Source organism: Cuculus canorus, chromosome 24 (genome assembly GCF_017976375.1).
Source record: "Cuculus canorus isolate bCucCan1 chromosome 24, bCucCan1.pri, whole genome shotgun sequence".
In the NCBI taxonomy this organism is placed as follows: domain Eukaryota; kingdom Metazoa; phylum Chordata; class Aves; order Cuculiformes; family Cuculidae; genus Cuculus; species Cuculus canorus.
The window spans coordinates 2,441,755-2,463,536 of record NC_071424.1 but is presented as its reverse complement, the minus strand read 5'-3'; the positions used below and the strand labels follow the sequence as shown (position 1 = coordinate 2,463,536).

Below are 21,782 nucleotides of genomic sequence, written 5' to 3'. Positions count from 1 at the left end.
TAGGGACTGTGAGAAGAGGTTAGTTGTGCATCTGAGCGTTACCGTACCCAGTACTATCCCACAGCCACCTCCACACGGAGGCAAAACTTCAAACGCTGCAGTATGGAAAACGTTACGTGCCGAGAACAGCCTCCAGATTGAGAATATTCATTTTTTGACTGCAGGGGTTGCTGAGCACTGGAGCTGCTCGCCGAGAGAGGCCACAGAGACCTTAAAACCCCACTTAGCCACAGCCGGGAGCAGCCCACTGGGTGGAACCCACTGTGGTCAGGGTTAGCCTGAGGGTCTCCAGAGGAGCCTTCCAGCCTCATCCTCACAGCTCTGTGAGGATGCTCAAAGATCCAGACCAAACATGTCCTAAATCTGCTGTCAAGACCACAGTGGAGGGCTCTGGCCAGGGCTCAACAATTTTGTCCCCTCAGAAAGGCAGCAGATGCCTTACCCACGATCCGAGCACTGCCTGGTCTTGGCCTCTGGGAAAGCGTTTAGAGAGCGAGACAATGACACGCACAGCTCCCAGCGCAGCTTCTGCCCAGCCCAGAGGAGCCTGGGATGGGCAATGCTCCATTACAACTTCCTCCTCCTTCTCCTCACTTCTCCAACTCCTTTGAAACTGCTTCCAACTCCAAGCTCAAAACTTTTCCAGAGTCTGAGGCTTTCAAAAATCCAGTTCTTAAAAAGCTAATTAATTCCCCACAGGCTTTTTTTTTTTTTCTTCTTCTCCTCTTTTTGACTCAGTAAATATTTCTGAGGTGGCTTTGTATGTGATCGGTGTTAGCAGCTCATTAAAATGCACAGTACGGGGATCATTTTGAATGTGACATGGCTCAGCATGGACGCTCAAGCTACTTAAAAAGACAGAAAAGAAAGAGATGAGGATAAAATGAAAGCAAAAACCCAGCACTTCCTATAAGCTGACACCACAGTTAAGGACTTAAGACAGGGCAGGAGCATTCAGCCCTGCCATTAGGTGAAAAGCTTAATTGCTCTGTGCGCTGACTGCCCTCTCCAGCTTGCGCTTTCCATAAAGATTTCTTTTGCAGAGAGCTTTAAGGTGCTAAAAAACCCAGATTCTACTATCAGGTAATTGTACAACATTTTCACTCCAAGTAATAAGAGGATTCTACTTGAATTAATAATGAATGAAGTAATCTAAAAAGGCCTTTAGTGTCTGCAGCCAGAAATAAATAACGCCTTAATCTGGGACAGTTTATTTTCCATTAAAACACACACTTCTTTAGAAGTTGGTGTTATTGAGAAGCACTCAGCTGCCAGCACGCCAGCTGCCTGTATCAGGTGATGCTCAGATGGACAACAATACTCAGGATTTTGTCCTAACGCTTCCTGAGCGTCGTCGAGGCTCGAAGGCTGGAGAAAACATGAAGGTTAAAAATGTTGCTTTGGGTCACGGTGAGAAACCCAAAACAAAGGGCTCACTCAGGATGGGCAGCTGCAAAGCTGCAGCTCCACTTCAATCGCCCTTATTTCAACACCAGTTTCCTGCTGAGTCTTCTCAATAAATTCCAATCTAAAGTAACTCTGTCAATCGGAGGAAGATCCATCTAAGTAAAAATGCCATTAACCAAAACCAAAAGTCCCTGGGAAGGCTTTTTGCGCTGCCTATACTGCTACCAAAATTGAGATTTGAGGACCAAATACTCCGACAACAACACAGCTGCTTGATGATGCACGAGGCAAAAGAAAACAGAGATGGCTTTTGGCTGAATAGATCAGATTTGCAAGGACTAGAAGGAACAGAGCTTCCTCTGCAAAGCTGAATGAATAAACATCAGGAATAAAAGACAGGAGGGTGTGGAGGTTAAAGCTGGAGGTATTTTCTGCAGAGTAGAATTCTGCTTTTCTTACATTGACTCCACGTTCAAGTCAATCCCTCTTTTTCTCTGAAAAAACTGTTAAATCAACAGTTTAAATTTCCCCTTTTTTGTGACAAACCAGTCACCGCTTTATTAAGTGGTCATGGAGAAACTTGGGATATCGTAAACAAAAGAAAACATCTATTTTTCTTCAGTGAGATGTGTTTGACAGAGTAAACCACTATTTCTGCCAGGCAGCAGACAATTACCCTGCCCGTCATTGCTGAGTTCTACAGACCAATGGGAGGTCCCAGATTTTGGTCCCCACTACCGTGCCAGCTGCAGCCAAGGACAGAGGCAGAGCCCATGCCTACCACGAGGGGAGCAAATGGGTCTCTGAAAACACGTTTGCTGGCAGAGCTGAAGCATGAGCAATTCTCCATCCCAAGAAATGCAATTTCTAGCAGCGGTTTGAGGGGAACAGGAGAACAGTAACGACCAGGTATTAGCACGGGTTTGCCAGACGCAAAGAACAAGCATTCATCTTGGCACCATTTCAAAACAATAGGTGTACAAGCATGTTGTCAGCTTTATCAGTGAACAGGAAGATGATGTGAGGACTGCGGCCCCTCTGTTATGAGGACAGGCTGTGAGAGGTGGGGTTGTTCAGCCTGGAGAAGAGAAGGCTGCGGGGAGACCTTGGAGCAGCTTCCAGCACTGAAAGGGGCTCCAGGAGAGCAGGGGAGGGGCTCTGGATCAGGGAGGGCAGGGACAGGGCAAGGGAGAATGGTTTTAAAACAGCTTTAAAGGAAGAAGAATTAGATGAGGGTTATTAGTGGGAAAGGTATTAATCGAGGACATGCCAAGAGGCTCTCCTCTCAGCACTCCCGTGCCTGAGGCAGGTGAAATCGCTTACATTCCCATGAAGAGAACAGTTCCCATCCTGCTGTGGCTCCAGGCTCCTCTTTCCTGCAGGACCTCAGGACATTCATGGTCAGCCCAGTTCTCACACCAACCCAAGTTCCCAAACGCCCAGGTGTCCTTGCAAGGAGGATGCTCGGGCTCCCATCGTACCCCTTTCTCAAAGGTCTCTAATGATATTTCTTCCCCTGCTCCTTTTAATGAATGGTGATAGAGAACACTTGATTAGAGGCCTTTCATCATTTCAGGACTGGGGGCTTTAGCTTTCTGACCTACTTTCCTTGCCAATGAAATTCCATTTTTAGCTGCAACTCGAGGTCTGAATGTTACCCGAATTCGGACCATCTGTTTTAACTGCCTACGGGCTAAGAAGTTGATCCAAACCAGGAAGAATAAATGGAATCAGTGTGTGCATATTAAGTATTCTCAACCCTCCGTGTATTAAATAACCTGCTCCATTTATTCCCAAGTCTCCATAAATATTGCTGTTGTAAGGAATATTGATGCTACTGGTTGCTCTCCGAGACCTTCAGCCAGGTCACCTTTCTTGTATAAGAATGTGAAGCCACAACAGAACCCAAATCCACCCAATTCCTTGGTGGGGCTTTGGTAGGGGTTGGCACAGGTTAACCAGGAGGACAGACCTCCCAGAGCAAGTCCATAGGGAATAACCTGCCTCTTTCTAATCTCACTGGTAGAGAAGCAGCCAAGCTTACATCTCCTCAGTGATACGTTTCACCCCAAGGGATGTAACTGCATGGTGTCAGTGTTAAGAGACAGCTGACCGGTTCTCTCTCGTATCGCTAGCAAGTTCCCCACAGCATCACGCACCGTATCGACCTCCCTCTCAGTTTTAAGCCTCCTGTCTCCCCAGACCTTTCTTGAGGATTTCAGATACAACCCTCAGTCCTTTCATTACACAAAACGCAGTAACAAATATGCATTTATAAACTAGAACAAGATCAAGAAAGCAGTATTACCTGGAAAATCCTTATAGGAGTCACTGACCACAGCTTTACAAACACTAAAACCAAACCCGAGTTCGGAAGATAAACTTCTGCCACTAGCACTGACGCCCATCTACAGCGCTTGCCCTTCACAGCCTGGCTGATGAGTGCCATTTCAAGAGAACATCTAGGGAGGGTGACAGCATCCATGAAAATAAATAAAATACACCAGGGAAAAAGAAAACAGGAGTGTAAAACCAAGCCAGACATCACCAAAGTTGAATACCCAGCCCGGCAGAAAACAAGACAGAAGATGAGTATATTTAACATAACAGAATCCTAGCATGAAATAAACTCCGTACATCCCCCGACATAGCCAATTTGCTGTTCAAGTCTGGCATTTGACAGTCTGTTTATAGGTTCTCTTCCTCCAAAGCCATTACGGCTCTGTTTACAGCACACGCTCTTTCAGGAGGCTCCGCGAGCCTCCCCATGTGGCAGGATTCTCGTACACTCATCAGCACATCCCGATCCTTCTAGTATTAGTGTGCGTAAAAAACTGACATTAACACACCCGACTGTTCTCAGGGACACAGATTACTGAGCATGTGTCCCAAAAATGCTTGGAAAACTTCTCCTATATCTTCAAAACATCATAACCAGCATTAACCTCACAAAGCTGGTCTGGGGCAGCTCTGAAAACATCTTGATCTCCTTTACAGATATGAAAAAATTAGATAGAAAGTGGATCCGTTTTCCCTGAGCCCACAACAAAGCCAGCTTTCAGACTTCCAGAGTACTCCAGGTTCCATTCCGTATCCTCGCCTGCGTTCAATCCATCATGATTAGACATTAGGAAGAAATTCTTCACTATGAGGGCAGGGAGGCTCTGGCCCAGGTTGCCCAGAGCAGTGGTGGTTGCCCCATCCCTGGAGGGGTTCCAGGCCAGGTTGGATGGGGCTTGGAGCCCCTGAGCCAATGAGAGGTGTCCCTGCTCATGGCAGAGGGTGGAACTGGATGGGCTTTGAGCTCCCTTCCAACCCAAACCATTCCATGATTCTAAGTGACATGATGGTTATTTCACTGGGGTTCACAGCAGCAGCAGCACGATTCCATCAGACTTGTAGATATTAAACAGAGGGTCAGGAGCTCCTCTGAGCTGTCAAACGCAACACACGCAGCCTCGACAAACCGGGATTCTGTGCATTTCAAAACACTGCATAGCGATTTACCTCCGGTATAAAAAAGGATATCTTGCACCTGGAAAGCTACATGCTAATTCCATGATTTATTCCATCTTTTCTGTGCAAAAGGCTTTCAAAATCACATTCTATTGTACGGGACATAATGTCATTATTCTGTCCTTATTGTCCTAAAAGCAGAAGCTTACAGGCTGGAGTGAAATCTTCTTTTGACTGTAGCGTGCCGGGCAAAAGGTTAGAGAGACAAAGAAGCTCTCAAAGAGCTGTTAATGCCAGAATGATGCAGAAATGCAAAATCACTTGGAACAGCATAGTTTCTGTTTCCATCCTCCATGAGATTTTCCGGCTTTCACAGCCTGTGCATGAAAATCGTAACTTTTTTGCACCATTAGGCAGGAAATATCCCTTGATTACTTAAAACACGGCAGCAAGAAGCAGCACAGTCCTCTTCTGACATTTGACCCATGACCTGGCCGTCCCCACGTTCTGGTGATGGCTCTGCAACCTTAACCAGCCATCGGGAGGAGGACTCGCAGAGCGTGCTGCTCTGGGGGCTGCGCTGCCCTCCCTCAAGCTTCTGTCCAGAGACAGGGCTTCTACCGGTAAGAAGGAAGGTGCTAGGATACAGGTTTACCACTTTTCAAATGTACTGTCCTGGTGACGGATGGACAATCAGCCCTTCCCACACAGATGCCGTACACCCCTTGAGACCATATAAAAAGTCCGCTAGAAGAGAGCAGCCTCTGACAGGCTGTTTCACCATTGCCACCGAGCTGTCATTAGCATCAAGGAATGGGTTGGGTTGGAAGGGACCTCAAAGCCCATCCAGTTCTACCCCTGCCATGGGCAGGGACACCTCCCACTGGATCAGGGGCTCCAAGCCCCATCCAACCTGGCCTGGAACCCCTCCAGGGATGGGGCAGCCACCACTGCTCTGGGCAACCTGGGCCAGGGCCTCCCCACCTGAACAGCAAAACATTTCTCCCTAAGATCTCATCTCAGTCTCCCCTCTTTCAGCTGAAAACCATTCCCCCTCATCCTGTCCCTGCACTCCCTGATCAGGAGCCCGTCCCCAGCTTTCCTGGAGCTCCTTTCAGCACTGGAAGCTGCTTTAAGGTCTCCTCAGAGCCTTCTCTTCTCCAGACTGAACCCCACCTCTCTCAGCCTGTCCTCACATTAGAGGGGCTCCAGCCCTCGGATCATCTCCGTGGCCTTTACTGCTGTAGCACCTTCCCATGTCCAGACCACAGGATCAGGAAGCTTTCTGACTACGGTTCCTATTTGTAGGGCTGCGAGGGTTGCACAGAGAGATGGGATCATGAGAGATGCTGCCGAGTCTATTTTTAGAGCGAGTCATTTGATGAGCTGTTCGGCACCTTATTTATTGCCGTCTCCAGCTGGGGAGCTAAGCAGCGTCCAGACACCTCTGCCGCTAAAACCAGGACTGGGAAGCGGTGACCTCTACTTGGTAACATTTTCTGTACCGACAAACAACACATTATGCTGTCAAGGCTAATAGCTGCTAATTAGGGAGAGTGACATACGACCCCTTGTACATGGAAAGAGCACAGGAGTCACAGTACAAACAAAAAAGGTGTCGAAACGCTGCATTCACAGTCTTTTCCAGTCTAAAGAGTGACTGCTTAGGAGTCATTGCCTATCTTTTTTTTTCTGATTTGTCCTTTTAAGGCTTTATCTGAACTTTATATCATGTGTACAGCGAGTAAGAGTGTTGGCATTCATAGCGTTTCCTTGGTAGGAAATAGGGCTTTGAAGGGACACCAGGAGAAGACAAGGAGACAAACAATAGCGATGTCATTTGAAACATGGGATACACGAGTGGAGGCTCTGGAATCACTGTGAGTGCATAGAGAGCACAGAAAGGACTGCGGCAACAAGGGCAGCTCCTGCCAAAGGCCACACGCCTTCATGCACCCCAGTGCTCCTCTGGCAGCACCCGTGTCTCTCCTAGCACAGCCAGCAAGCAGAGCAACCAATCCAGCAACCGAAAACCAGCTGAAACCACTGCCATTTAACTGGATTCCAGGCCAAATAAATAGGAAAGCTGTTTATCTCTAGGCATGGAACGGCTTGGGTTGGGAGGGACCTCTTCAGGTCTCCCTGTCCAACCCCCTGCAGGAGCAGGGACATCTTCAATCACATAGGGTTGCTCAGAGACCCCTCCAACCTTGAATGTCTCCAGGGATGGGGCATCTACCACCTTCCTGGGCAACCTGTGCCGGTGCCTCACCGCCCTCACTGATAAAAAAAAATCCTCCCTTATATCCAAGTTTAACCCTCCACTCCCTTAGTTTAAAGTGTTCCACATCTGATCCAGGCAACGCAAAACCATTCTCTCTGGACGAGCAGAGCCGTGCGCAGAGCATGTTTACTCCAAATTTCTCTACAACCACACTGCGCATCGGGGTCACTGCTGGATGTCGGAAATATTCAGAACGCAGGCAGCTCCTGGAGGGGCAGGAACCTCCTTAACCAAGCAGGCACAGAACCAGTAACCAACTGCCATCTCACAAAGGGGGAACTGTGGTACAGAAAGCTGAAAAGATTTAGTAGAGGTCACATTTAAAAAGTCTACTGAATTTACAGCCTATCATTGTTTTACTGCAGGCTCCAGCATCCCGTTGGACCCTCTGAATGTTAATCATTACCCAACTCTTCTATCTTGTCACTACTCTAATGAGATTATTGATGAATTACTTAAAATGAATTTTCTGTAGAAGAATTTTTTAAGGTGACAAGTTGCCTTTTACTAAACAAATTAATAGGAAAGTTGAGCTCTCTCATTCCAGTCTGGGGAAAAGAAGTTTTGGGTTTAAAATGCCCAATTAGTACTAACTGAAATCCAATACCTGTGATTGTTTGGCGCTGTATCGGTTATAAATATGCCACATGGCCATTAGTACCTCATGCTACCCTTGAGGACAAAAATAGTTGCTCCAGCAATTAATATTGCAGTAGCTGCAAATGTCGATACCAGAGCAGAACAATTGCAACTTTATAGGTTCGGTCCAAACCCCATCATGGTCAAAGTCAAAGGGAGGCCACTCATTATAGGCAAGGAGATCTACATCAGGCTTCAAACACCAGGACCACTCACACGACAGGCTGGTCCAGGGAAGCCACAGAACACGGCTGCAAGTGTCCTGGTAGACAACAGACTGAACGTGAGCAAACAGTGTGCTGCAGCAAAGGTGGCCAGCGGGATGCTGGGGTGCATCAAGAAGGGCATCACGAGCAGAGAGAAAGAGGCATTATTCCACTCTAGTCAGCACTTGGAGCACTGCATCCAGTTTTGGTCCCTGCTATACAAAAAGGATGCAGCTGGAGAGCGTCCAGAGAAAGGGTATTAAGGTGGTCAGAGGACCAGGAAACCTCCCATACAAAGTAAGGCTGAGAGAACTGGGTTTGTTCAGCCTTGAAAAGAGAAGGCTTCGGGGACACATTATTATCCCATACCAATACATAAAGGGTGTCTGCCAAGAGGATGGAGACTCCCTTTTTATGAGGAGTCCCTTGGAAAAGACAAGGGGTAATGGGTATAAGTTGCTCCTGGGGAGAATCCAGAAGATTGGATTCCAGAAGACAATTTTTCCTCATGAGAACAGTGAAATGTTGGAATCATCTCCCCAAGGAAGCAGTGGATTCCTCTACACCAGACACTTTTAAGGTTCAGTTTGACAGGGTGCTGAGCCATCTCATTTAAACTAGAGATCACCCAAGAGGTTAGACCAGATGATCCCTGAGGTCTCTCCCAATCTGTGATTCGGTGCATGCCGTGCAATCCAGGAGGGACCACTGCAGCAGTGCCCTCTGCTCAGAGAGCTCCACAGCACATCCACAAGTCAGTGCTACAAATACAGGTTTAGTTCTTGCTCCTGCTCGGCTGCTCCAACCAGCACAAAACTTCTCCTTGCAGTACCTCTCGTAATAGTTTTGCAAATGAAGTTCTACATCTCCCCAGAAAAAAAAAAAAAACTCTGTGCTCCAAGACAGTTTGATCTTTCCTAGTGGTGTTTTAAAGCTCTGAGGTCCTGAGTAATGAGATAACTCTCAGTCTGCGTGCAAGAACAAAACTCTACCAGGCAGACTCTGAACCAGACACTTCTTATTATGCTCTCTACAGACACACCAAAGGGCTTTCTCTCTGTGCTCCGGGTCACTGAGATCATGTTTGAGGCATGTGATTAATTTTCAGCTTTACTGTGTTAAGGGACGGCAAGAGAAAAGTAAGATTTTTTTGGAACAGAGTTAAAGCAAGATAGAAGACCTCACCACAGAGCTAGAGCTTTTAAACTACCGGTGCATAAAGCAGCAGCTAACAAGTTAATGGACATAAATAGCATTGTATTGATTTGAGGTATTCAGAGGTTTAATGCCGGTGAAGCCAGGGGGAGGATTCTGCTTGGGATAACTCAGCCCTTGCTAGCGAAGCCTGAAGCATTTACACATATACACGCGAACTACCCAGCTGAAAAAGCCAGAGAAATGCCTGCACCCAAGCCTCTCCTAGAACAGGAGTGAGTGTGAGAGCCCAGCGAGGATGACCATAGAATTATGCACTGCTTTGTATTGCTTTTCAATTTTTGCTGCCTCAAACACCAGAATATTGGGCACACTGATCCACCGGGAGGTGTCCCTGCCCATGGCAGGGGGTAGAATGGGATGGGCTTTGAGGTCCCTTCCAACCCAAACCATTCCATGATTCTATGAGCTCAAAGAAGCGCATGGAAATCCCAGATACTATGAGACAGTAGCTAAGGGGCTCTCCAGACCTCCAGCACCCTGAAACAAAGAATGCCTTCCTTAAGTCCAGATTTTATCATCCTGTCCGCTGCAAAACTTCCACACGCTGCAGTGCCGAGGACCTCTCCACTACTCCAGGTGCAGACAGGTCACAAACCTGCTCGTAGCAGGATTTCAGGGTACAACTTGCCCTCCTGAGTCACAGAGGTGCTCTGGGAATTCCTGTGCTCCGGGGTTCACACACAGTCATTGCGGTGCCAGAGATTTATTGTACAATCTGTTGTTATTTGCCTGCTTGCTTTTCCCTTTCCTCCAGATGAAAATTGCTTCAATGAATATTGATACTAATACACATTTGCACGCAGGCAGGTAATAAATGGCTCAGCGAAACGCAGCCGGTAAATTCAGTCAGTGGCTCTGCTAATAATGTCCCTATCGCTCTCCAGGGCCATTAGCTGCAAACGAGCTTTTTGTTACACGATCAGAACACACTGCGATCCACATCTAGCTTTCTGGATGGGTTTTTATTTCCCTGCGAGCCATTTACAGAAGGTAGCAGCGAAGTCAACTGTAGACGTTACCACTGCATCGCTGAACGCAAGGCACAACATCTGCATTGCCAACATCTAGATATGTTACGCTGTGGGATGGGGAAACCAGGACTGATTGCAAAGTCAGTTGGAATTAAGGGTTCCAACCACCTGGGATGCAACATGGGGACCTCTGCCAGGCCAAACTATAAATCAGAATCCAACAACCCCAGGACCTTCACTGTAAGGCAGCTCTCGGGGAGCCAGCGCAGTCGATCAGGTGCCCGAGTCCCAAAGCAGTTCCAGTACTGCGTGTTCCATGAGGGAATAACGGCTATGCTCCTTCTTATGGCACAGGCAAGCAGCCATAAGGCAAAGCACATTGGTTTTCTTCGCAGAACAATATTAAGCTCAAGCTTTTAAACTATAAAACTGCTGCAGAAAGCTTTTGTAACATAAAAACACAAATAAGCACCCATGGGAGTGGAGGTACCTGTTGTGCAGAACCCAAACCAGCAACATCTTCCATCCATGCAAAATGGGTTATTCCAGCTCGAATTCTGCTGGTATTATCTAATATATAAATTACAACTGTTAATGACAATTGCTGGGTCAAACACAGTGCAGGGAGTTGCCAGAGGATTTTTCAGCTGCTCTCATATTCACAAAATCAGAGTGGTTTGGGTTGGAAGGGACCTCAAAGCCCATCCAGCCCCACTCCCTGCCATGGGCAGGGACACCTCCCACGGGCTCAGGGGCTCCAAGCCCCATCCAACCTGGCCTGGAACCCCTCCAGGGATGGGGCAGCCACCACTGCTCTGGGCACCCTGGGCCAGGGCCTCCCCACCTGAACAGCAAAACATTTCTTCCTAAGATCTCATCTCAATCTCCCCTCTTTCAGCTCAAAACCACTCCTCCTCGTCCTCTCCCCGCACTCCCAGACCAGGAGCCCCTCCCCAGCTTTCCTGGGGCCCCTTTCAGCACTAGAAGCTGCTGTAAGGTCTCCACAGAGCTTTCTCTTCTCGAGGCTGGAGAATTCCTCCTGAGCATTCGCCCTTTACTGAATCTAGGCTTGAAACAAACCCCAAGTTTGACTGTACGGAGGGCAAGGAAGCTGCTGGAGTTTGGCATGAAGTGTAAATCAGTGCTCATTTGCACCTGGATACAAAAGGAATGAAATACGTGAACCTGCTCACAAGCAGCAGCACAGTTTCAAGCTAGTTAGAGCTCATCTGCAAGGAGGAGTAGGTACAGAATGAGCAAAGATGTGAATTTAACATACACAGCAGCTGCCTGAACTGGTGCATTTATTCTGCAGCAAAAGTGCCTCTCGCTTAATTCCTTGCCAAAGCATGGTGTAAACTCACCTCTGGGATGACAACACTGCAGGAATTGTTCCTTGCATGGTGGGTTTCTAAGCTTTACTGTCCAACCTGGACACGCAGGTTGCTGCATGCCCAGGGAACCTGAAAAGGCTTTTGTTGCCACTGTCTGAGGGAGGGGCTTCCCTTTTCTCTTCTTCCCCTCCAGTTATGGTGACATGGTGCCCAAGACAATTGCCGGGAAGATCTTCGGCTCCATTTGTTCCCTGAGTGGGGTGCTGGTCATTGCTCTACCGGTTCCAGTCATCGTTTCCAACTTCAGCCGGATTTACCACCAGAACCAGAGAGCCGACAAGCGACGAGCGCAGAAGGTAAGCGTCCCGCGTGGCCACCAGGAAACCCCAGCCCCTGCTCCTCACGGGACACCCCAATAATTCCGAGTACTGCACTGTCCACCCACCAACAGGCGTGCAGACAGCCCTCCCACACCCTTCCAGCTGCCCGTGCCCACACAAACTCATGTCAGGTCATCGCACACATCATTTACTGGGATGGTTTATCCATTAGAAGCAGTGGGGCTCTTATTGCCTACCTTTGCTAAATTAAATATATGCATATGCTCATAAACCCTTAGGCAGTCAACAGAAGCTGTGAATCTTTCTGTCGGCTTGGTTCCTGCCCTGGACTTTTGAAAACACTCATGCAGGAACTCATACATATCAGTACACTCACCCCCTCAACAACACAGACAAAACACTGGGAATACACAAAAGCCGCTGGCAAGATCAGATCACTGAATATTCCTGAATATGAACAGTTTCTACTGGTATAAGAATACAATAGAATAGAATTATTCGGGTTGGAAAGGGCCTCAAAGCCCATCCAGCCCCACTCCTGCCACAGGCAGGGACATCTCCCACTGGCTCAGGGGCTCCAAGCCCCATCCAACCCAGCCTGGAACCCCTCCAGGGATGGGGCAGCCACCACTGCTCTGGACAGTCTGTACCAGTGCCTCACAGCAAAACATTTCTTCCTAAGACCTCATCTCAATCTTTCTTCTTTCAACTGAAAGCTGTTCCCCCTTCCCCTATTCCTGCACTCCCTGATCAAGAGCCCCTCCCCAGATTAAGCTCACTCATTCACTGCAAAAGTACATCAGATGTATTAGACCTCTATTTCAGCCCCTAAAAGTCACACCAAAACCAGAATTGGGTTTTTACAACACCTGCAAAGTAAAAGTCTGGGTTTTTTTTTTTTCTCCCTATGGAACACTGTCTGCCAGAAATTCAAGACTCCAGGGACCTGCTGGAGCGTAGTAGTAGAAAGATGTGCTATTTCTGCTTCAGGCAAGCATCTGGGCCGTGCCTACTTCTGGCATCTCAGGGAGCTGACAGCAGAGCTGAGATACAAGACCTACAAAACCACACAATTTGGCAGTCAAAACACATAAGGAGAGTAGCAGAGAGACAGAATCACATGGGAATGAGTTGCAATGTCCAAGTCATTGTTGGGTTTTACAGCACCTGCGTTAGGTATGCGCCACAGAGAACTGCAGTGATGCTGGGAGGTGGTTCTGAGAGAAGAGTTGTTTATCTGGTTAGTCACACAGCATAATAGAGACGGAAAATCTAAAGGTATCAGGATGAAGTCCACTCAGTACCTCACGCTGTTCAGCCAGCAGCTGGGCAGTGGGGAGCCAGGACGGATCATTACATTCATTTAATGAATTTAAATGATGAGCAGAGTGGGTTATTTAATGCGAGGCTGCACACAGGCAGAAGGGACCTGGGTTTAGCTTGCAACAGGGACGTGCTAGATGGCAACGCACAAGCAGAGCTCTCACATAGAGGACAGCATGCAATAGCCCAGCTAAATAATTGAAGAGAAAGCACTTGTTCTGTTGCAACGGCACGTAAACACAGTGCGAGACAGAACCCAAGTTACAGTAGAGCCCAGGTAGCAAATACCTTAGCAGAACAATAAATAAACAAGAGTCATGCACGGATCACAGTGTAAATAAGCTCCAGAACAACTCCAGGTCTACACCTTCAGATGAGGCTGCTCTCCTCTCCAGGCAGCAAACTGAGCTTTCTTGTTCCGATTCACCTTTTCCTTTACCCGTCGGACTGTGATCCACTTGGTGACAAGGGAACATGCCCCCACCTTTGAAGCCAACATGATTGACTGCAGCTTTTATGAGATTTGCTGCATTGACACATACAGTGTATAATTTCCCCCCATTTGCATTTCTAATTCTCTTGATATTGGATGAATTTCTGGGCTAAGAAACTTTTCTCAAGTCAGAAGTGTGAGTAATTTTCACATGATCATCATTGCATGAATACTAAAGAGAACGCAAAAGGCAGAAGCACATCCATGACAGTCTCTCTGGAGATGGGCAGGACGTACAAAGGGACATCAAGGATCTACTTTGACAGCATACCTTTCCCAGCACCATCGTCCAGAGAATTGAATCCCTGCTTCAGGGATAGAAACCTTCTGGTAACAGTTAAAGTTCTGCCCTCATCCAATTACAGATACAAAGACATTCTAGTGCTGAAAGGGGCTCCAGAAAGGCTGGGGAGGGGCTCTGGGTCAGCGAGGGCAGGCAGAGGATAAGGGGGAACGGTTTTCAGCTGAAAGAGGGGAGACTGAGGTGTGATTTTAGGAAGAAATGCTTTCCTGTGAGGCCCTGGCCCAGGCTGCCCAGAGCAGTGGTGGCTGCCCCATCCCTGGAGGGGTTCCAGGCCAGGTTGGATGGGGCTTGGAGCCCCTGAGCCAGTGGGAGGCGTCCCTGCCCATGGCAGGGGTGGAACTGGATGGGCTTTGAGGTCCCTTCCAACCCAAACCTTTCCCTGATTCTATGACAGTTGCATGGCTTTTTTAAGAAAGCTGGAAAAGGCTCTTTGCCCTCTCCCAGTCCTTGAGTGAAAAGCCGGTCCTTGGAAGCAGAGTTTAGTGGATCCAGCTTTGAAACAATAACAGACATCCTTCTCAAGTTTCTCATGTGCCAAATAAATTTTTTTCCCCATTTAATTGAAGGATAAATAATGTGTAAGATGTGCATTAGTATAAATATTTGAGAAGTTTTTTAGCTCAAGAATCATAACTATTATAACATAAAAGTAGGTTTCAAGATTAGGCTATAGATCACATTTATTTACTTTTATCAACTCAAACTGATGTTTTCCAATCTGAGATTCACAGATGTGACAGTCAGGGTGTAAGCAAACCCGGGCTCTTCAGAGCACTGGGGGTTTTCAGAGGGGCTGCACTCCAGAAAACAGGAATATTTAGCACAGCCCCGATGTCCCTCTGGGTTGTGATCACCCTGTCTTAACTTTGTCTCTAAGTTTTGAGGAGGCATTGGTCTAGCAGGAAGAGGCATTTCAATAGCACAAAAAGTACTGAGAGGTGGCTACCTATTCTTCTAACCAAGGAGAAATGTTCCTTAAAAAGGCAAAACCCACCCAACTCCAAGCTACCAGTGATTTAAACACCCTGAAGATGAATTATTCCTTGCCAAACCCACGCTGCAAGAGAATTAATTACAAGGAGATCTGGCTAGCTTAATTTATTGTGCTATGTCATCAGATTTTGTCCTCTGGCATGGAGCAAGGACCAGGTCAGTCTGAGTGGAAGATAAATTGATCATTCCTGACAAGGTTCATTTTGGTAAAATTGTTTTTTCCTCAAAGACTTCTTTCTTTTTTTCCCCTCCTTTTTGACTGATGTGCTAAGAATAGACCTTCCTGACTTTGAAACAATGCTGTTCTTCAGTGAATGTCACAGCCTTTGGTTTTAAAAGGGAATTTGACACTTAAAAGGCTTGACAACAGAATGACTTTGTAATTCAGATGATGCTGGAGCCTCTGTGTTCAGTTTGCTGCAATGTGAAGGAGACAAGGATCCAGTGCTGGTTTGTGGACCACACCTCCCACTTATCAATCCTCAAAGAGAAAGCAGAGGCAGCTTCTAACAGCTACCGAAACGCTGCTCCTTTAGCAGCAGTAGAAAAAATAAAGCAGTTCATCGTTTAGAACTTCAGTGAAGAAATTGAAACTGGAGACTGTTGTGGCCCCAAGCCACAGCGTTATTCCCACCACAGCAGGGCCATAACGAAACATGAGGCTGAAAGATTGCCAGATAATCTGGTAGGGAATAGAACACGTGAAGCCTTTGAGTTTAGTGCAAAGATCCCAGCAGTGCAGTTGCTCTGCTAAGGTTTACAGGAGTGTTGTAGAACTCTGAACTCGGAAACTGGTCAAAAATCCTGCAGGAATGATCTTTTTGGAGTAAACTCCAGCTGCTGATGGGCAATGTAATCCCGTGCCTTTAAGTAGAGAACGAGTAATAAAAACTAAAGGCCCTGTCTTTGCACAAAGAGTAACAGAAAAGGAAGAAGGAAGGAGAACACACTAGATCTTAGTGAAAATAACCCAAGAAAGTTGTTTTTTCAAGTGTTATGGGAGCCTTTGATGGTCCTTAATCCCCCACATCCAGTGACTCTTATTTTTGTCCAGCTTTAAAACAACCAACTAGGGTCCCTCAGCTGGAAAGTTTGTGCTAAGCACGAAGTCAGTCTGTTTCACTGGGCTTCCCTGTTCCTTGAATGATGCTTCAAAGAAGACAACTACAGGGCCCTTTGGTATATCCCCAAACTGCAGTACGACCCCATCAGCTCCAACATCCCTGTCCGTTCGGAAATGGGAGGTGATAACAAAATGCCCCTTCCACCATAGGCAACGCCTCCTCCCACGAGCACAGAGAGGGGAGAAATGTAAACTGCTCAGAAGCTGTGGAAAACTGCAGTGCATGTCTCGTTTAACAGTCAGATTTGCTAAATGAGCCAAAATCCTGAAATGGGTGATAATCTCAGAGGGATTAGGCTGGGTTTAGTCGTGCATTTCACAGGGGCTAAACTGACACTGAATATAGAACTCCAGTAATCACAGGGCTTGGGTTCAGGTCTGCAGTAAATACGCTTTTAAGGACTACAGCTTCTTAGTCTGTTCAATTCATTTCATTTATTATCTGTTGGCCTTTGGCTCTATGAGAACAAGCAATGTACTGCATAATCCTTGAAAGAGGCTTCTCATTTCATCCTCCAGGCTATAAGTTTCCAAGAAAGAACCAAACACCCTGATTTAGGCAAGGGAACAACTACCCAGGATGAAATAAAATAACTTTGCAGGGCCACTCTCACATAAACAGGCTGAGAGAGTTGGGGAAGAGAATACACTGGGGAGACCTTAGAGTGGCTTCCAGCACTGAAAGGGGCTCCAGGAGAGCTGGGGAAGTACTGTGGATCAGGGAGGGCAGGAAGGGGATGAAGGGAATGGTTTTCAGCTGAAAGAGGGGAGATTGAGATGAGATCTTAGGGAGAAATGTTTTGCTGTGAGGGTGGGGAGGCCCTGGCCCAGGTTGCCCAGAGCAGTGGTGGCTGCCCCATCCCTGGAGGGGTTCCAGGCCAGGTTGGATGGGGCTTGGAGATCCTGATCCAGTGGGAGGTGTCCCTGCCCATGATAGGGGGACTGGGTGGGCTTTAAAGGTCCTTTCCAACTCAAACCACGCTATATAAAATTGAAGATGGTACCACGGGCTGTCCAGGAGCACAGAGAACAAATCAAGTGATGCAGAGAAGTGGACACATTGCCTGGTGGGTGAATTACAGCAATCGCAGAGCCAGCATCGGCAGAAGACAGGAATGAAGAAGCTGCACGTTTTCAGATGGAGGTTGGTGGGAGGAAATAGATGGAGGAAGGTTATTCCTAACAGCGAGATGGTGGCACACAGCAGCTATGACCCTGCAGGCTGATGAAGGGGTAGCTATGGAGATGCTTAGAAGAGGCTTAAGCCAAAAAGGAAGGAAAAGTAAAGACACTAATGTCTTCCCAATTGTTCCGCAAGAGGCACGTTAGAATCGGGCTGTTCCAGACCCAGCCATCACCTTAACAGCACGGAAAACAGGGCTGCAGTCAGCAGAGCAGATGAAGAGGGAAGATGGTGAGAAAGAGAATGCTTAATACGAGAGTTATGTCATCATCGTCCCCACAAGAAAGGCGGCCCACACACCTGTCAGTAACAAGGCCATTATAATAATTGATTTGCTACAGAGCAGGGGAGTCAGCTTTGAAAATGTTCTGCTTCTCAGCTGACACCCTGAATTTTGGAGGTGGGTTAGTGAACTTCAGCGCATGAATAGAGAGGCCAGAAGTAGTGACTCGAGCAAAGCTGTGAGCTGTCTGAGGAGAGCTCAGTGACGGAACGTGACTCAGATCCCAGCAGGGGTTGGGGTTGGGATCTTGAGGAGAGAGAGAAACAATGAAGTTAAAACTGGATCTGGCTGACATTTAAAGAAAAACCATGGGTTTTTTCAACTACAGTGAATCTGTGTGGAATATGTTTGTGTTGTTGATGATATTTAACATTTTGACAGGGGAAAAGAGCTTTTTCGAATTATTTTTATAGAAGAATATTTCATTTTTGCTGGACAGGTACCTCTCCCTCTTCCTGTTTCCCATCTGGTGTTTGTCACATTCCCTCACACCATTCAGGGAGGAAAAAAAAACAAACAAAAACCAAGCAGGAATCCTTCCTCTTTTCTTTCATATCATCCAAGAAATCAAAGTGGCATTTTCCATCCGTTCAGCTAGTTCAAATTCCCTGGGTCCCAAACTGCAGAAGACAATAAGACGCCTCCTCCGATGGGAAGGACTGAAATCAGTGAGCTGGAGCCAATAGGTTCAGCCTCCAAACAAGCCCACACACCGAAATATGAATCCTGGTGTCAATAGTGGCCCTATGCCCAGATAAAATAATTTCTACACAGATCCAGAAGACACTCCACATTTGCTTCATGCCCTAAGGCCCTTTCTCATGCCTCAGTCATAACCTGAAAACAGCCTGCAACATATAAAACCTGCCTAACCCATCCTCAAGTCCCTCCCCGCTCATCACGGGTGTCCCGTTCCCCACCCACCGTCGGGCCAGGCTGTGCGTGGCAGCCTTTGGCCAGATGGCTCTGCTCTCTCGCACAGTTGGGAGGACTTGTAACGGCCGATGCTGCCCGCTTCAGCCCAGATGTCTACATAAACACCAGCTGAAATCACCTTGTCAAGGAGATCCACATGCCAAAAACATTAGGAAGCCCGGGTTCTACTTTGGAACCGGGTTCTAGGGATCATATTCTTTGCTGTTACCTTTATTAACCAGCTAATTTTACCAGCCTGCATAAGCAACATGGGATGGAGCGGGTTGGGGGCATTTGTTCCCATGCAGTACTCAGCCTACGTTACCAAATGCAGCTCAAACATCCCTGTTCCACCTGCAAGATATGGTCATGTCTAGATTAACAGATATGAATGTATCATAGAATGGTTCGGATTGGAAGGGATCATGAAGGTCATCTAGTCAACAACAGAGATAATTAAATGTGGGTGTAAGAGGTAGCAAAGCTTATTGCAGTTACTAACTTGTACCATGACAGTGATAGGCATATGAAGAACAAGTCGTTCCTGACATGTGGTGCCAGGACAGCAATAAAGGTCTCCAAGTCCTCTAATCGGAGGATCAGAACGCTCTGTAGTCCACTCACACATGTCTAGAGGGCCTCTGCAGAGCCTCCCTGCTCACACACTGCCAGAGGTCTTACACAGCCCAACCCCAGAACTCCTACGCTCTCATCGCTACAATCCTCCCACCCCACGCAGCAACAGTGGTCTGCGAAGTCTGACTCAGAACGAGCCTTTGTTGTTTGAGGGTCATGAAAATCCCAAACAGTAACTGCTGGGAACTTGAGCATCACACCAAGCTCTAAATCAGCACAAAGCAGGTCCTCTCCAGGCACGCCCAGGAGTCTGCCCTCCTCTTTGGTCTCCTCACTGGTTTGACTAACTCTGATGCTGCAGCAGCATCACCGTTCCATGTTTCTCTCTCTGCAACTCAGGGTTTTCAGGCATAAAACCGGGATAAACTCACTTATCCTGGCTCGGTGGACTCTTGCAGAGTTCACTCCTGTACATAAAGTTTATAACTCCTGTTATAAAGTGAAGCTATCTGATAACACTACCCATAGCCAGAGGTTTCAATTTCCCTATCTGAGCCTTCGCATGAGCAACTCGCGCTGACTCGAAGTGGGAGGCAAGGACAGCACGTGCTCCCCGACCCGCCACGGGCAGCGAGCGGAGCCGCAGTAAATGGTGGCAGAGAATGGTTCACAGCCAGGCAAGGAAATCAAGAGCAGGCAGAAAACTCACAACAAAATCTCCAACAAAATCTCTGCATGGGAAATCACAGCCTGCCGGTGCTGCACAGGGAGGAAAAGCAGCTCAATGCAACGCTGCTCCCCAGGAAAGAGCTCCCCATTCCTCCCTGTCACAGGCCACTGCCTGGTGGCGATTCCAGCCACCTGCTCTCCATGGAAGTGCAGCAATCAAGACCAAATTCAGCAATAACTCCAAATAAATACAATAATAAAGAGCAATTGGATGAGTTATGGATAGCTCTGTTATCCAGGCACCAGTATATTTCTGTCCACATATGAAGCATCAGCTTTGTTAGAGATTGAGTCGGGACAATGAGGAGCCATTCCTGCAGGAACACACAGTGATGCGAAAATGCACAAAGGCCAGAGCAACACAGAGCCACAATTTCTGCTGAAGCTGAAGCCTCCAGGGCCCAGGACCACACAGTGGGCAGCTTCTTTCCTCCTCATCTGCCAAACCAAGGCACACAGACAATGTGTTGTGGCTGTCAGCGTAAGGATGCAAGCTGAGACACATTCCAAGAGTCTTCACTTATCAAACAGGACCGTGGGATGGATTGCGTGATGTATTTTTTCACCCAGAAGCCTAATGCAAAAGATTTGCCCCCCAGAAACCACCAGGAGCAGCTTCCCCTGCAGAGCCACTCCATTGTCAGCTGATGGTTTCTGAGCAACTTTAGTTTGACAGCAAATGCTGGAAGCTCACATTTCCTCTCATCCTATCACTTGTTAATTGAGAGAAGAGACCAACACCCGCCTCACCACAACCTCCTTTCAAGGAGCTGCAGAGAGCAATGCGGTCTCCCCTCAGCCTTCTTTTCTACAGGCTAAATAGCTTGAGGTCCCTCAGCGGCTCCCAGAACCTTCCCAGCTCTGTTCCTTTCTCTGGACACACTCCAGCCCCTCAACGTCCTTCTTGTAGTGGGGGTGCTTAACTCTGTTTGCTGCCTGTCCTTGCTGCTGGTGGTTACCTGCTCATCAGGGCCAACACATCCTCCAGCTGCTGCCAACGAGGCAGGAACACAGCCCCACCATCACTTCTTACCTTGGGCTTCACCCCATGCATGAAGGGCACAAGTTCTACAAGTTCAATTAGTTTTCTCAAGTTTCATATAAAGGTTTTGTGGTCAGCATCCCTATCCCCCCCTCCGAGTTCTCACCATCGTCCCAGGGAAGGTGAGAGCAGCACTGCATGAAGCAATTGCCTTCATTTTCCATAATGAACCACAGGCCTCCACACCATTAATTAGTGCTCATATATCAGGTCTAGTAAGTCAGCATGTGACACCAGATCAAATTCTGTTAATTTCTCCATCCCCTGAATACTTTATAGCTATTAATTAGGGGTGTGAGCTGTGTGAAAGACATTATAGAAGTGAGCTCTGGCAACACAGACAGATAAATCACAGGCACAAAGATGCTCCCCAGGCTTTGCTTGCGGTGAAACACGGAACCTTGTTCGAGAACAATGGAGAAGAGAAACCTCTCCATTAATGATGCAGAAAAACAGGAGGCTCTTTTCTTGAGATGTTTACGTTATATAATATGTTTCCAGATACATTCCGATATCTTAATTTAAAACCCAAAACATCCAAAAGGATTTTTGTCATTGGAGGGGACTGGTCTTGGCGCTCCACAGCTTCCCGATGGTCCTGCAGGTCTTGGACGACTTTCCAAGTTCTGTGTTCGATCAGCCAAGAGATCCACGAATAGTGGAGAAGCCGAGAGCCACTGAATTCCCTATTCTGTGCATTGTGCTATAAATAGATCGAACATTGCGTTCTTCGGTGTTGGAAAAGATTAAACAATAGAGTGTTTGAAATGATGTTCTGTTGCTTTAATAGTGCCAAGGGTAAGGTAGGATTAAAAGGAGAGCCACAGAGGAGGGGAGGGGAATTTTTCATCTCTGGAAAGTAATGAAGAGGCCCAAAATAAGATCAAGGTCTGACTGTAAGTGGTTCTATCAAATTATATAGGAATATAATGAGTTCTACACTATCTCATTTCCATGGGCAG

At 47.4% G+C, this 21,782-nt stretch overlaps 1 protein-coding gene across 6 annotated transcripts in view; it reads left to right on the top strand.

The window, feature by feature from the left end:
• Positions 1–21,782, top strand: part of KCND3 (potassium voltage-gated channel subfamily D member 3) — a 119,098-nt gene that overhangs the window by 79,489 nt on the left and 17,827 nt on the right. For all 6 annotated transcript variants that reach the window (XM_054087735.1, XM_054087733.1, XM_054087731.1 and 3 more), the window contains one exon: positions 11,709–11,871. In XM_054087735.1, coding sequence (XP_053943710.1) covers positions 11,709–11,871 — 163 coding nt within the window. The remainder of the gene's footprint in view (positions 1–11,708; positions 11,872–21,782) is intronic.